The 12,688-nt window shown below is 52.5% G+C and overlaps 1 protein-coding gene across 2 annotated transcripts in view; it reads left to right on the forward strand.

Moving 5' to 3' along the window:
• The window catches only part of LOC137375134 (unconventional myosin-VIIa-like), a 348,920-nt gene that overhangs the window by 85,162 nt on the left and 251,070 nt on the right, over positions 1 to 12,688 (forward strand). For both annotated transcript variants that reach the window (XM_068041805.1, XM_068041806.1), the window contains exon 21: positions 10,493 to 10,600. In XM_068041805.1, the coding sequence (XP_067897906.1) occupies positions 10,493 to 10,600 (108 nt within the window). The remainder of the gene's footprint in view (positions 1 to 10,492; positions 10,601 to 12,688) is intronic.

Consider the following 12,688-nt stretch of genomic DNA (forward strand, 5'->3'; position numbering starts at 1 on the left):
GCGGGGGGGCTGTCTGTATTTGTGGGAGTGATCGGGGAGGGGTGTGTCTGTGTGGGAGTGATTGGGGAGGGGTCTGTATTTGTGGGAGTGATCGGGGGGTCTCTATTTGTGGGAGTGATCGGGGAGGGTCTCTCTGTGTGGGAGTGATCAGGGAGGGATCTGCATTTGTGGGAGTGATCGGGGAGGGGTCTGTATTTGTGGGAGTGATCGGGGAGGGGTCTGTATTTGTGGGAGTGAGCGGGGGGGGCTGTCTGTATTTGTGGGAGTGATCGGGGAGGGGTGTGTCTGTGTGGGAGTGATCGGGGAGGGGTCTGTATTTGTGGGAGTGAGCGGGGGGGGCTGTCTGTAATTGTGGGAGTGATTGGGGAGGGGTCTGTATTTGTGGGAGTGATCGGGGGGTCTCTATTTGTGGGAGTGATCGGGGAGGGATCTGCATTTGTGGGAGTGATCGGGGAGGGGTCTGTATTTGTGGGAGTGAGCGGGGGGGTCTATATTTGGGGGAGGGGTCTGTCTGTGTGGGAGTGATCGGGGAGGGGACTGTATTTGTGGGAGTGATCGGGGAGGGGTCTGTCTGTTTGGGAGTGATCGGGGAGGGGTCTGTATTCGTGGGAGTGATCGGGGAGAGGTCTGTATTTGTGGGAGTGATCGGGGGGGGTCTGTATTGGTGGGAGTGATCGGGGAGGGGTCTGCATTTTTGGGAGTGATCGGGCGGGATCTGTAATTATGGGAGTGATCGGGGGGGGTCTGTATTTGTGGGAGTGAACGGAAGGGGTCTGTATTTGTGGGAGTGATTGGGGAGGGGTCTGTATTTGTGGGAGTGATCGGGGAGGGGTCTTTCTGGGAGAGATCGAGGAGGGGTCTGTATTTGTGGCAGTGATCAGAAGGGGTCTGTCTGTGTGGGAGAGTTCGGGGAGGGGTCTGTATTTTTGGGAGTGATCGTGGAGGGGTCTGTATTTGTGGGAGTGATCGGGAGGGGTCTGTATTTGTGGGAGTGATCGGGGAGGGGTCTGTCTGTGTGGGTGATCGGGGAGGGGTCTGTATTTGTGGGAGTGAGCGGGGGGAGGGGTCTGTATTTGTGGCAGTGATCGGGGAGGGGTCTGTCTGTGTGGGAGTGATCGGGGTGGGGTCTGTATTTGCGGGAGTGACTGGGGGAGTCTGTCTGTCTGGGAGTGATTGGGGCGGGGTCTGAATTTGTGGGAGTGAGCGGGGAGGGGTCTGTATTTGTGGGAGTGAGCGGGGGGGTGGTCTGTATTTGTGGCAGTGATCGGGGCGGGGTCTGAATTTGTGGGAGTGAGCGGGGAGGGGTCTGTATTTGTGGGAGTGAGCGGGGGGGTGGTCTGTATTTGTGGCAGTGATCGGGAGGGGTCTGTATTTGTGGGAGTGAGCGGGGGGGGGTCTGTATTTCTGGGAGTGAGCGGGGGGGTGGTCTGTATTTGTGGCAGTGATCGGGGAGGGGTCTGTATTTGTGGGAGTGATCGGTGAGGGGTCTGTATTTGTGGGAGTGATCGGGGAGGGGTCTGTCTGTGTGGGAGTGATCGGGGTGGGGTCTGTCTGTGTGGGAGTGATCGGGGTGGGGTCTGTCTGTGTGGGAGTGATCGGGGAGGGGTCTGTATTTGTGGGAGTGATCGGGGAGGGGTCTGAATTTGTGGGAGTGAGCGGGGAGGGGTCTGTATTTGTGGGAGTGAGCGGGGGGGTGGTCTGTATTTGTGGCAGTGATCGGGAGGGGTCTGTATTTGTGGGAGTGAGCGGGGGGGGGTCTGTATTTCTGGGAGTGAGCGGGGGGGTGGTCTGTATTTGTGGCAGTGATCGGGGAGGGGTCTGTATTTGTGGGAGTGATCGGGGGGTCTCTATATGTGGGAGTGATCGGTGAGGGGTCTGTATTTGTGGGAGTGATCGGGGAGGGGTCTGTCTGTGTGGGAGTGATCGGGGTGGGGTCTGTCTGTGTGGGAGTGATCGGGGTGGGGTCTGTCTGTGTGGGAGTGATCGGGGAGGGGTCTGTATTTGTGGGAGTGATCGGGGAGGGGTCTGTATTTGTGGAAGAGATCGAGGGGGGTCTGCATTTGTGGGAGTGTTCGGGGAGGGGACTGTATTTGTGGGAGTGATCGGGGCGGGGTCTGTATTTGTGGGAGCGATCGGGGAGGGGTCTGTCTGTTTGGGAGTGATCGGGGAGGGGTCTGTATTTGTGGGAGTGATCGGGGGGGTCTGTATTGGTGGAAGTGATTGGGGAGGGGTCTGCATTTTTGGGAGTGATCGGGCGGGATCTGTAATTATGGGAGTGATCGGGGGGGGTCTGTATTTGTGGGAGTGATTGGGGAGGGGTCTGTATTTGTGGGAGTGATTGGGGAGGGGTCTGTATTTGTGGGTGTGATCGGGAGGGGTCTGTCTGTGTGGGAGAGATCGAGGAGGGGTCTGTATTTGTGGAAGTGATCGAGGGGGGTCTGTATTTGTGGGAGTGATCGGGGTGGGGTCTGTATTTGTGGGAATGATCGGGGAGGGGTCTGTATTGGTGGAAGTGATCGTGGAGGGGTCTGTATTTGTGGGAGTGATCGGGAGGGGTCTGTATTTGTGGGATTGATCGGGGGGGGTCTGTATTTGTGGGAGTGATCGGGGAGGGGTCTGTATTTGTGGGAGCGAGCGGGGGGGGCTGTCTGTATTTGTGGCAGTGATCGGGGAGGGGTGTGTCTGTGTGGGAGTGATTGGGGAGGGGTTTGTATTTGTGGGAGTGATCGGGGGGGTCTCTATTTGTGGGAGTGATCGGGGAGGGTCTCTCTGTGTGGGAGTGATCAGGGAGGGATCTGCATTTGTGGGAGTGATCGGGGAGGGGTCTGTATTTGTGGGAGTGAGCGGGGGGGCTGTCTGTATTTGTGGGAGTGATCGGGGAGGGGTGTGTCTGTGTGGGAGTGATTGGGGAGGGGTCTGTATTTGTGGGAGTGATCGGGGGGTCTCTATTTGTGGGAGTGATCGGGGAGGGTCTCTCTGTGTGGGAGTGATCAGGGAGGGATCTGCATTTGTGGGAGTGATCGGGGAGGGGTCTGTATTTGTGGGAGTGATCGGGGAGGGGTCTGTATTTGTGGGAGTGAGCGGGGGGGGCTGTCTGTATTTGTGGGAGTGATCGGGGAGGGGTGTGTCTGTGTGGGAGTGATCGGGGAGGGGTCTGTATTTGTGGGAGTGAGCGGGGGGGGCTGTCTGTAATTGTGGGAGTGATTGGGGAGGGGTCTGTATTTGTGGGAGTGATCGGGGGGTCTCTATTTGTGGGAGTGATCGGGGAGGGATCTGCATTTGTGGGAGTGATCGGGGAGGGGTCTGTATTTGTGGGAGTGAGCGGGGGGGTCTATATTTGGGGGAGGGGTCTGTCTGTGTGGGAGTGATCGGGGAGGGGACTGTATTTGTGGGAGTGATCGGGGAGGGGTCTGTCTGTTTGGGAGTGATCGGGGAGGGGTCTGTATTCGTGGGAGTGATCGGGGAGAGGTCTGTATTTGTGGGAGTGATCGGGGGGGGTCTGTATTGGTGGGAGTGATCGGGGAGGGGTCTGCATTTTTGGGAGTGATCGGGCGGGATCTGTAATTATGGGAGTGATCGGGGGGGGTCTGTATTTGTGGGAGTGAACGGAAGGGGTCTGTATTTGTGGGAGTGATTGGGGAGGGGTCTGTATTTGTGGGAGTGATCGGGGAGGGGTCTTTCTGGGAGAGATCGAGGAGGGGTCTGTATTTGTGGCAGTGATCAGAAGGGGTCTGTCTGTGTGGGAGAGTTCGGGGAGGGGTCTGTATTTTTGGGAGTGATCGTGGAGGGGTCTGTATTTGTGGGAGTGATCGGGAGGGGTCTGTATTTGTGGGAGTGATCGGGGAGGGGTCTGTCTGTGTGGGTGATCGGGGAGGGGTCTGTATTTGTGGGAGTGAGCGGGGGGAGGGGTCTGTATTTGTGGCAGTGATCGGGGAGGGGTCTGTCTGTGTGGGAGTGATCGGGGTGGGGTCTGTATTTGCGGGAGTGACTGGGGGAGTCTGTCTGTCTGGGAGTGATTGGGGCGGGGTCTGAATTTGTGGGAGTGAGCGGGGAGGGGTCTGTATTTGTGGGAGTGAGCGGGGGGGTGGTCTGTATTTGTGGCAGTGATCGGGGCGGGGTCTGAATTTGTGGGAGTGAGCGGGGAGGGGTCTGTATTTGTGGGAGTGAGCGGGGGGGTGGTCTGTATTTGTGGCAGTGATCGGGAGGGGTCTGTATTTGTGGGAGTGAGCGGGGGGGGGTCTGTATTTCTGGGAGTGAGCGGGGGGGTGGTCTGTATTTGTGGCAGTGATCGGGGAGGGGTCTGTATTTGTGGGAGTGATCGGGGGGTCTCTATATGTGGGAGTGATCGGTGAGGGGTCTGTATTTGTGGGAGTGATCGGGGAGGGGTCTGTCTGTGTGGGAGTGATCGGGGTGGGGTCTGTCTGTGTGGGAGTGATCGGGGTGGGGTCTGTCTGTGTGGGAGTGATCGGGGAGGGGTCTGTATTTGTGGGAGTGATCGGGGAGGGGTCTGTATTTGTGGAAGAGATCGAGGGGGGTCTGCATTTGTGGGAGTGTTCGGGGAGGGGACTGTATTTGTGGGAGTGATCGGGGCGGGGTCTGTATTTGTGGGAGCGATCGGGGAGGGGTCTGTCTGTTTGGGAGTGATCGGGGAGGGGTCTGTATTTGTGGGAGTGATCGGGGGGGTCTGTATTGGTGGAAGTGATTGGGGAGGGGTCTGCATTTTTGGGAGTGATCGGGCGGGATCTGTAATTATGGGAGTGATCGGGGGGGGTCTGTATTTGTGGGAGTGATTGGGGAGGGGTCTGTATTTGTGGGAGTGATTGGGGAGGGGTCTGTATTTGTGGGTGTGATCGGGAGGGGTCTGTCTGTGTGGGAGAGATCGAGGAGGGGTCTGTATTTGTGGAAGTGATCGAGGGGGGTCTGTATTTGTGGGAGTGATCGGGGTGGGGTCTGTATTTGTGGGAATGATCGGGGAGGGGTCTGTATTGGTGGAAGTGATCGTGGAGGGGTCTGTATTTGTGGGAGTGATCGGGAGGGGTCTGTATTTGTGGGATTGATCGGGGGGGGTCTGTATTTGTGGGAGTGATCGGGGAGGGGTCTGTATTTGTGGGAGCGAGCGGGGGGGGCTGTCTGTATTTGTGGCAGTGATCGGGGAGGGGTGTGTCTGTGTGGGAGTGATTGGGGAGGGGTTTGTATTTGTGGGAGTGATCGGGGGGGTCTCTATTTGTGGGAGTGATCGGGGAGGGTCTCTCTGTGTGGGAGTGATCAGGGAGGGATCTGCATTTGTGGGAGTGATCGGGGAGGGGTCTGTATTTGTGGGAGTGAGCGGGGGGGGGGTCTATATTTGGGGGAGGGGTCTGTCTGTGTGGGAGTGATCGGGGAGGGGACTGTATTTGTGGGAGTGATCGGGGCGGGGTCTGTATTTGTGGGAGTGATCGGGGAGGGGTCTGTCTGTTTGGGAGTGATCGGGGAGGGGTCTGTATTCGTGGGAGTGATCGGGGAGAGGTCTGTATTTGTGGGAGTGATCGGGGGGGGTCTGTATTGGTGGGAGTGATCGGGGAGGGGTCTGCATTTTTGGGAGTGATCGGGCGGGATCTGTAATTATGGGAGTGATCGGGGGGGGTCTGTATTTGTGGGAGTGAACGGAAGGGGTCTGTATTTGTGGGAGTGATTGGGGAGGGGTCTGTATTTGTGGGAGTGATCGGGGAGGGGTCTGTCTGGGAGAGATCGAGGAGGGGTCTGTATTTGTGGCAGTGATCAGAAGGGGTCTGTCTGTGTGGGAGAGTTCGGGGAGGGGTCTGTATTTTTGGGAGTGATCGTGGAGGGGTCTGTATTTGTGGGAGTGATCGGGAGGGGTCTGTATTTGTGGGAGTGATCGGGGAGGGGTCTGTATTTGTGGGAGTGAGCGGGGGAGGGGTCTGTATTTGTGGCAGTGATCGGGGAGGGGTCTGTCTGTGTGGGAGTGATCGGGGAGGGGTCTGTATTTGTGGGAGTGATCTGGGGGGTCTTTATTTGTGGGAGTGATCGGGGAGGGTCTCTCTGTGTGGGAGTGATCGGGGAGGGGTCTGTATTTGTGGGAGTGAGCGGGGGGGGCGGTCTGTATTTGTGGCAGTGATCGGGGCGGGGTCTGAATTTGTGGGAGTGAGCGGGGAGGGGTCTGTATTTGTGGGAGTGAGCGGGGGGGTGGTCTGTATTTGTGGCAGTGATCGGGAGGGGTCTGTATTTGTGGGAGTGAGCGGGGGGGGGTCTGTATTTCTGGGAGTGAGCGGGGGGGTGGTCTGTATTTGTAGCAGTGATCGGGGAGGGATCTGTATTTGTGGGAGTGATCGGGGGGGTCTCTATATGTGGGAGTGATCGGTGAGGGGTCTGTATTTGTGGGAGTGATCGGGGAGGGGTCTGTATTTGTGGGAGTGATCGGGGAGGGGTCTGTCTGTGTGGGAGTGATCGGGGTGGGGTCTGTCTGTGTGGGAGTGATCGGGGAGGGGTCTGTATTTGTGGGAGTGATCGGGGAGGGTCTCTCTGTGTGGGAGTGATCGGGGAGGGGTCTGTCTGTGTGGGAGAGATCGGGGAGGGGTCTGTATTTGTGGGCGTGATCGTGGAGGGGACTGTATTTGTGGGAGTGATCGGGAGGGGTCTGTATTTGTGGGAGTGATCGGGGAGGGGTCTGTATTTGTGGGCGTGATCGTGGAGGGGACTGTATTTGTGGGAGTGATCGGGGAGGGGTCTGTATTTGTGGGAGTGAGCGGGGGGGGCTGTCTGTATTTGTGGGAGTGATCGGGGAGGGGTGTGTCTGTGTGGGAGTGATTGGGGAGGGGTCTGTATTTGTGGGAGTGATCGGGGGGTCTCTATTTGTGGGAGTGATCGGGGAGGGTCTCTCTGTGTGGGAGTGATCAGGGAGGGATCTGCATTTGTGGGAGTGATCGGGGAGGGGTCTGTATTTGTGGGAGTGAGCGGGGGGGGGTCTATATTTGGGGGAGTGATCGGGGAGGGGTCTGTCTGTTTGGGAGTGATCGGGGAGGGGTCTGTATTCGTGGGAGTGATCGGGGAGAGGTCTGTATTTGTGGGAGTGATCGGGGGGGGTCTGTATTGGTGGGAGTGATCGGGGAGGGGTCTGCATTTTTGGGAGTGATCGGGCGGGATCTGTAATTATGGGAGTGATCGGGGGGGGTCTGTATTTGTGGGAGTGAACGGAAGGGGTCTGTATTTGTGGGAGTGATTGGGGAGGGGTCTGTATTTGTGGGAGTGATCGGGGAGGGGTCTTTCTGGGAGAGATCGAGGAGGGGTCTGTATTTGTGGCAGTGATCAGAAGGGGTCTGTCTGTGTGGGAGAGTTCGGGGAGGGGTCTGTATTTTTGGGAGTGATCGTGGAGGGGTCTGTATTTGTGGGAGTGATCGGGAGGGGTCTGTATTTGTGGGAGTGATCGGGGAGGGGTCTGTATTTGTGGGAGTGAGCGGGGGGAGGGGTCTGTATTTGTGGCAGTGATCGGGGAGGGGTCTGTCTGTGTGGGTGATCGGGGAGGGGTCTGTATTTGTGGGAGTGAGCGGGGGGGCGGTCTGTATTTGTGGCAGTGATCGGGGAGGGGTCTGTCTGTGTGGGAGTGATCGGGGTGGGGTCTGTATTTGCGGAATGATTGGGGGGGTCTCTATCTGTGGGAGTGATCGGGGAGGGGTCTGTATTTGTGGGAGTGATCGGGGTGGGGTCTGTCTGTGTGGGAGTGATCGGGGAGGGGTCTGTCTGTGTGGGAGTGATCGGGGAGGGGTCTGTATTTGTGGAAGTGATTGAGGGGGGTCTGTATTTGTGGGAGTGATCGGGGAGGGGTCTGTATTTGTGGGAGTGATCGGGGTGGGGTCTGTATTTGTGGAAGTGATCGAGGGGGTCTGTCTGTGTGGGAGTGATCGGGGAGGGGTCTGTATTTGTGGAAGTGATCGAGGGGGGTCTGCATTTGTGGGAGTGATCGGGGAGGTCCATGTGTCATAGGGTCACAGAGTTACTACAGCAGAGAGGAGGCCTTTTGGCCTATGGAGTCCATGCTGGCTCTCTGGAGAGCAGTGCAGTCAGTCCCATTCCCTGCTCCATCTCCATATCCCAGTGCAGTCAGTCCCGTTCCCCTTCTCCATCTCCATATCCCAGTGCAGTCAGTCCCGTTCCCCTGCTCCATCTCCATATCCCATTGCAGTCAGTTCCGTTCCCCTGCTCCATCTCCATATCCCATTGCAGTCAGTTCCGTTCCCCTGCTCCATCTCCATATCCCAGTGCAGTCAGTCCCGTTCCCCTGCTCCATCTCCATATCCCATTGCAGTCAGTTCCGTTCCCCTGCTCCATCTCCATATCCCTGCAGGTTTATTTCCATCAAGTTTCCATCCAATTTCCTTTTGAAATCATTGATTGTCTCCGCTTCCACTACACGTATGCAGTGAGTTCCAGGTCATTACCATGCACTGCGTTAAAATGTTCTTCCTCACATCCCCCCCCGTATCTCTTGCCCGATACCTTTAATCTTTGTTCCCCAGTCCATGTACCAACAGCTAATGGGAACAGCTTTTCTTTGCCTACCTTATCTACACCTCTCTCAAATATCCCCTCAATCTCCTGTGCTCCAAGGAGAACAACTCCAGCTTCTCCAACCTAACCTTGTAGCTAAAATCCCTCATCCCTGGAACCATTCTGGTAAATCTCCTCTGCACCCTCTCAAGGGCCCTCACATCCTTCCGAAAGAATTGTGACCAGAACTGGACACAATACTCTAGTTGGGGCATAACCAGAACTTTATAAAGTTTCAGCATAACTTCCCTGCTTTTGTACTCAATGCCTCTGTTTATGAAACCCAAGATCCCATTTGCTTTGCTAATTACTCTCTCAATATATCTTGACACCTTCAGACGTCTATGCACATGAACCACAGATCCCTCTGTCCCTATGCACTTTATAGAACTGTGCCATGGCTCTCAACAACCCTTCCGCCAAAATTCTGCCAAACCTCATACTTTTGTGTATTAATTTCCATCTGCCACTTGTCTGCCCATTCTGCTAGCCCATCTATGTCCTGTCGCAGTTGATTGATATCATCCTGTCTGTTTGTCACTCCTCCAAGTTTGGTGTAAGCAGCAAATTTTGAAATTTTACTCTGTATTCCAAAATCCAAGTCATTTATATATATCAAGAAAACCAGTGGTTCTGGCAGTGATCTTTGTGAGCACCACTGTCTACCATTCTCCAGTCTGAAAAAAACCTTTTACCGCCACTCACTGTTTTCTGTCCTTAAGCCAATTTTTTTATCCAAGCTGGCACTGACTCTCCTATTCCAGGAGTCGCAGTTTTGTTAACCAGACTTTTATGTGGTACTTTGTCAAACACTTTCTTAAAATCTATATAGACAACGTCCACCGCATTCCCTTCATCAACCTTCTCTGTTACTTCAGCAAAAAATTCAATTAGTTTAGTCAAGCATGATCTGCCTTTTACACATCTGTGCTCACAATCCTTAATTAACTCAAGCTTTTCCCAGTACCTGTTGATTTTTTCCTTATTATTATTTCTAAAACTTTACCCACCCACTGATGTTAAACTAACTGCCCTGTAGTTGCTAGGACTTTCCTTACAACCTTTTTTGAATAAGGGTGTCACATTTGCCACTCTCCAGTACTCTGGCTCCTCCCCTGTATCTAGTGAAGATTGGAAGATTGTGGCAAGCCATTCCGGTACCTCCACTCCCACTTTCTTTAGCAACCTGGGATGCAAGGCATCAGGACCAGGTGGCTTATCCACTCTAAACATAGCCAGTCTTTCCAGTACTTCTTTCCTGTCAATTTTTACTCTATCTATTACCACTATCATCTCTGCTTCGATCAATATTTTGTCAGCATCCTCTTTCTTGGTAAACCCTGATACAAAATACTCATTAAGTTTTCTAGCCTTGCCCTGCGCCTCTAAGCATATCTTTGTCTCTAATAGGCTCCATCCCATCTCTTAATACCTGCTTACTATTTACATGCCAGTAGAAGATTTTTGGGTTCACTTTTATGTTGACTACCATTCTATTCTCATTCTCTCTTTGCTAGTCTTATTTTCCTCTTCATTTCCCCTCTCAACTTACTGTATTTGGCCTGGTTCTCGCTTGAAGAATTCACCTGACTGCATCATACACCCTCTTTCTTTGTTTCATCATAATCTCTATCTCCCTAGTCATCCAAGAAACCCTGGCTTTGGTTCCCTTACCTTTCACCCTTGTTTGAATGTACCTAGCCTGTACCTGAAACATCTTCTCCTTAATGATAATGTGTGGGAGTGGTTGGGGGAATCTGTGAGTGTGAGAAGGATCGGTGGGATCTTTGTGTGCAGGAATGGGGATCTTTTTGTGTTGGGGTGAATGGGGTATGTGTCTGTGAGAGAGTGATTGGGGTGGTGGGGGCGGGGGAGGAGGTCTGTGTGTTTAATTGATTAGTAAGCGTAAGGTGTAATTATCTGTAATTATTCCCCTTTTTAAACTCTGCAGATTCAAAGACGTGTTGAAGCAGAGAAGCTTCACTTCGCTGAGGAGCAACGTCTGGTGAAGGTGGTGGGTCTGAAGGAGGCTAAACAAGAGGCTGACAAGAAGAAGGCGGTATGAGCAGTCCATCACAATCCAGCCTCATAAACACTTTACCAAACAGTCTTCACTGTTCAATTATTTTCACATAACTGCTATTTTACGCCTTCTGTAATTTGTCCTGCAGACACCCACATGTCTGACTAAAGAGACCCAAACATCACACTGGCTTTAGGATATATGTCCCAACTCTAGTCCTTGTATCCCAGCCTGGGAACCTCACAAAAACAGGTGAACAACCCCTGAAACTCAGACAGCACAGATGAAAAAATACTTACAGATTGGGAAAAGCAGCCTCAAGTAGGAGCCTGTTTCTAAGGCCACATTTTCAAGACGACTGAATAAATTAAAATTCCTTTGATAATTGCATAAATTTCCATAACCAGTGTTTTGGTAATCACAGTCTGTTTTTCTATGGAAACCAAAACCCAGCAGCCTCACGTCAATGTGTGAGAAAAGGCAGCAAAGGAAGATTTGCATTTATATAACACCTTTCACAACCTCAGGACATTGCAAAGCGCTGTGCAGACAGTTTTTGAAGTGTAGTCACTGTTGTAATGTAGGAAATGTGGCAGCCAAATTGAGCACAGCAAGATCCCACAAACAGCAATGTAATAATCATAGAACCATGAAATCATAGAACAGTACAGCACAGAAGGAGGCCATTTGGCCCATCAAGTCTGCAACAGCTCTTTTGAAGAGCAATCCAGTTAGTCCCACCACCCTGCTCTTGCCCCATATCCCTGCAACTTTTTCTCCTTTTAAGTATTTATCCAATTCCCTTTTGATGGCTTCTATTGAACCTGTATCCCTATTAGGAAGTGCATTCCAAATGTTAGCCACTCGTTGGTGCAGGGCGTTCCCCATGTTGCCTCTGGTTCTTAACCCTTCAGCCAATGGAAACAGTTTCTCTTCATTTACTCTACCTAAACTCTTCATGATTTTAAACACTGCTATTAAATCTCCTCTTAGCCTTCTCTGCTGTAAGGAGAAAACCCCAGCTTCTCCAGTCTATCCATGGAACTGTAATTCCCTCATCCCTGGAATCATTCCAGTAAATCTCTTCTGCAGTCTCTCCAAAGCTTTCACATCTTTCTTAAAGTGCAGTGCCCAGAATTGGATGCAATACTCCAGCTGGGGCTGAACTAGTGTTTATATAGGTTTAGCGTAAGGTCCTGGGCTTTTGCACTCTGTGCCTCTAGTTACAAAGGCCAGGATCCCACATTACACTGACCTCTCTGATCTCAGCCTCTGGCAGTGCTCCAGTGAAACTCTCTGTTAAGTTTTAGGAACAGCATCTCATCTTTCCATTAGGCACTTTACAGTCTTCTGGATTCAACATTGAGTTCAACAATTTCAGACTGTAACCTCTGACCCGATTTTGTTTCCTTTTTTCTTCGCAGGTTTTTTGGTTTTAACTCATTTTTCCCCTGTTTTTGCTTTCAGATGCCAGCTGTTCATCATCCTGCCATTCACACCTTCTCCAGACACATCTTTTGTTTCTTTACTTATTCCAATAACCATTCGCTTCGGCCCTGCACCACCAACTCTCTTGTCCTTTAATCTCTCCTGTTTTCCTCCCTATCACAGACCTTCCCTCTTGCACCCCTCCCCAATTTCACCTGCTTCAAACCTATTACATTTCGAACTGTTCCCAGTTCTGATGCAAGGTCATTGACCTGAAACATTGTTTCTTCCTCCACAGATGCTGCCTGACCTGATGAGTATTTACAGCATCTTCTGTTTTTGTTTATGCTTTATTAACTGCCTTGTTAACCTCTCCTGCCACCTTCAAAGATTTGTGCACAAATACCCCAGGTCTCTCTGTTCTTGTACCCTCTTTTTGTTCCATTTAGTACACATTGTCCTTCCTCCCAAAATGTATCACCTCATAGTTTTCTGTGTTGAAACTGTCACGTCCACCACTATCCTCCTCACACCTGATAACCTGTTTTACTGATGTTGGTTACATTGGCCAAGATACTTCCTTGCTCTTCCTAGATAGTGCCATGGAATCTTTTATGTCCATCTGAGAGGGCAGACTGTTTAACATCTTGTCTGAAATCCTCTGACAGTGCAGCACTCCCTCAGCACTGCACTGGA

The sequence above is a fragment of the Heterodontus francisci genome, chromosome 11 (genome assembly GCF_036365525.1).
Source record: "Heterodontus francisci isolate sHetFra1 chromosome 11, sHetFra1.hap1, whole genome shotgun sequence".
In the NCBI taxonomy this organism is placed as follows: domain Eukaryota; kingdom Metazoa; phylum Chordata; class Chondrichthyes; order Heterodontiformes; family Heterodontidae; genus Heterodontus; species Heterodontus francisci.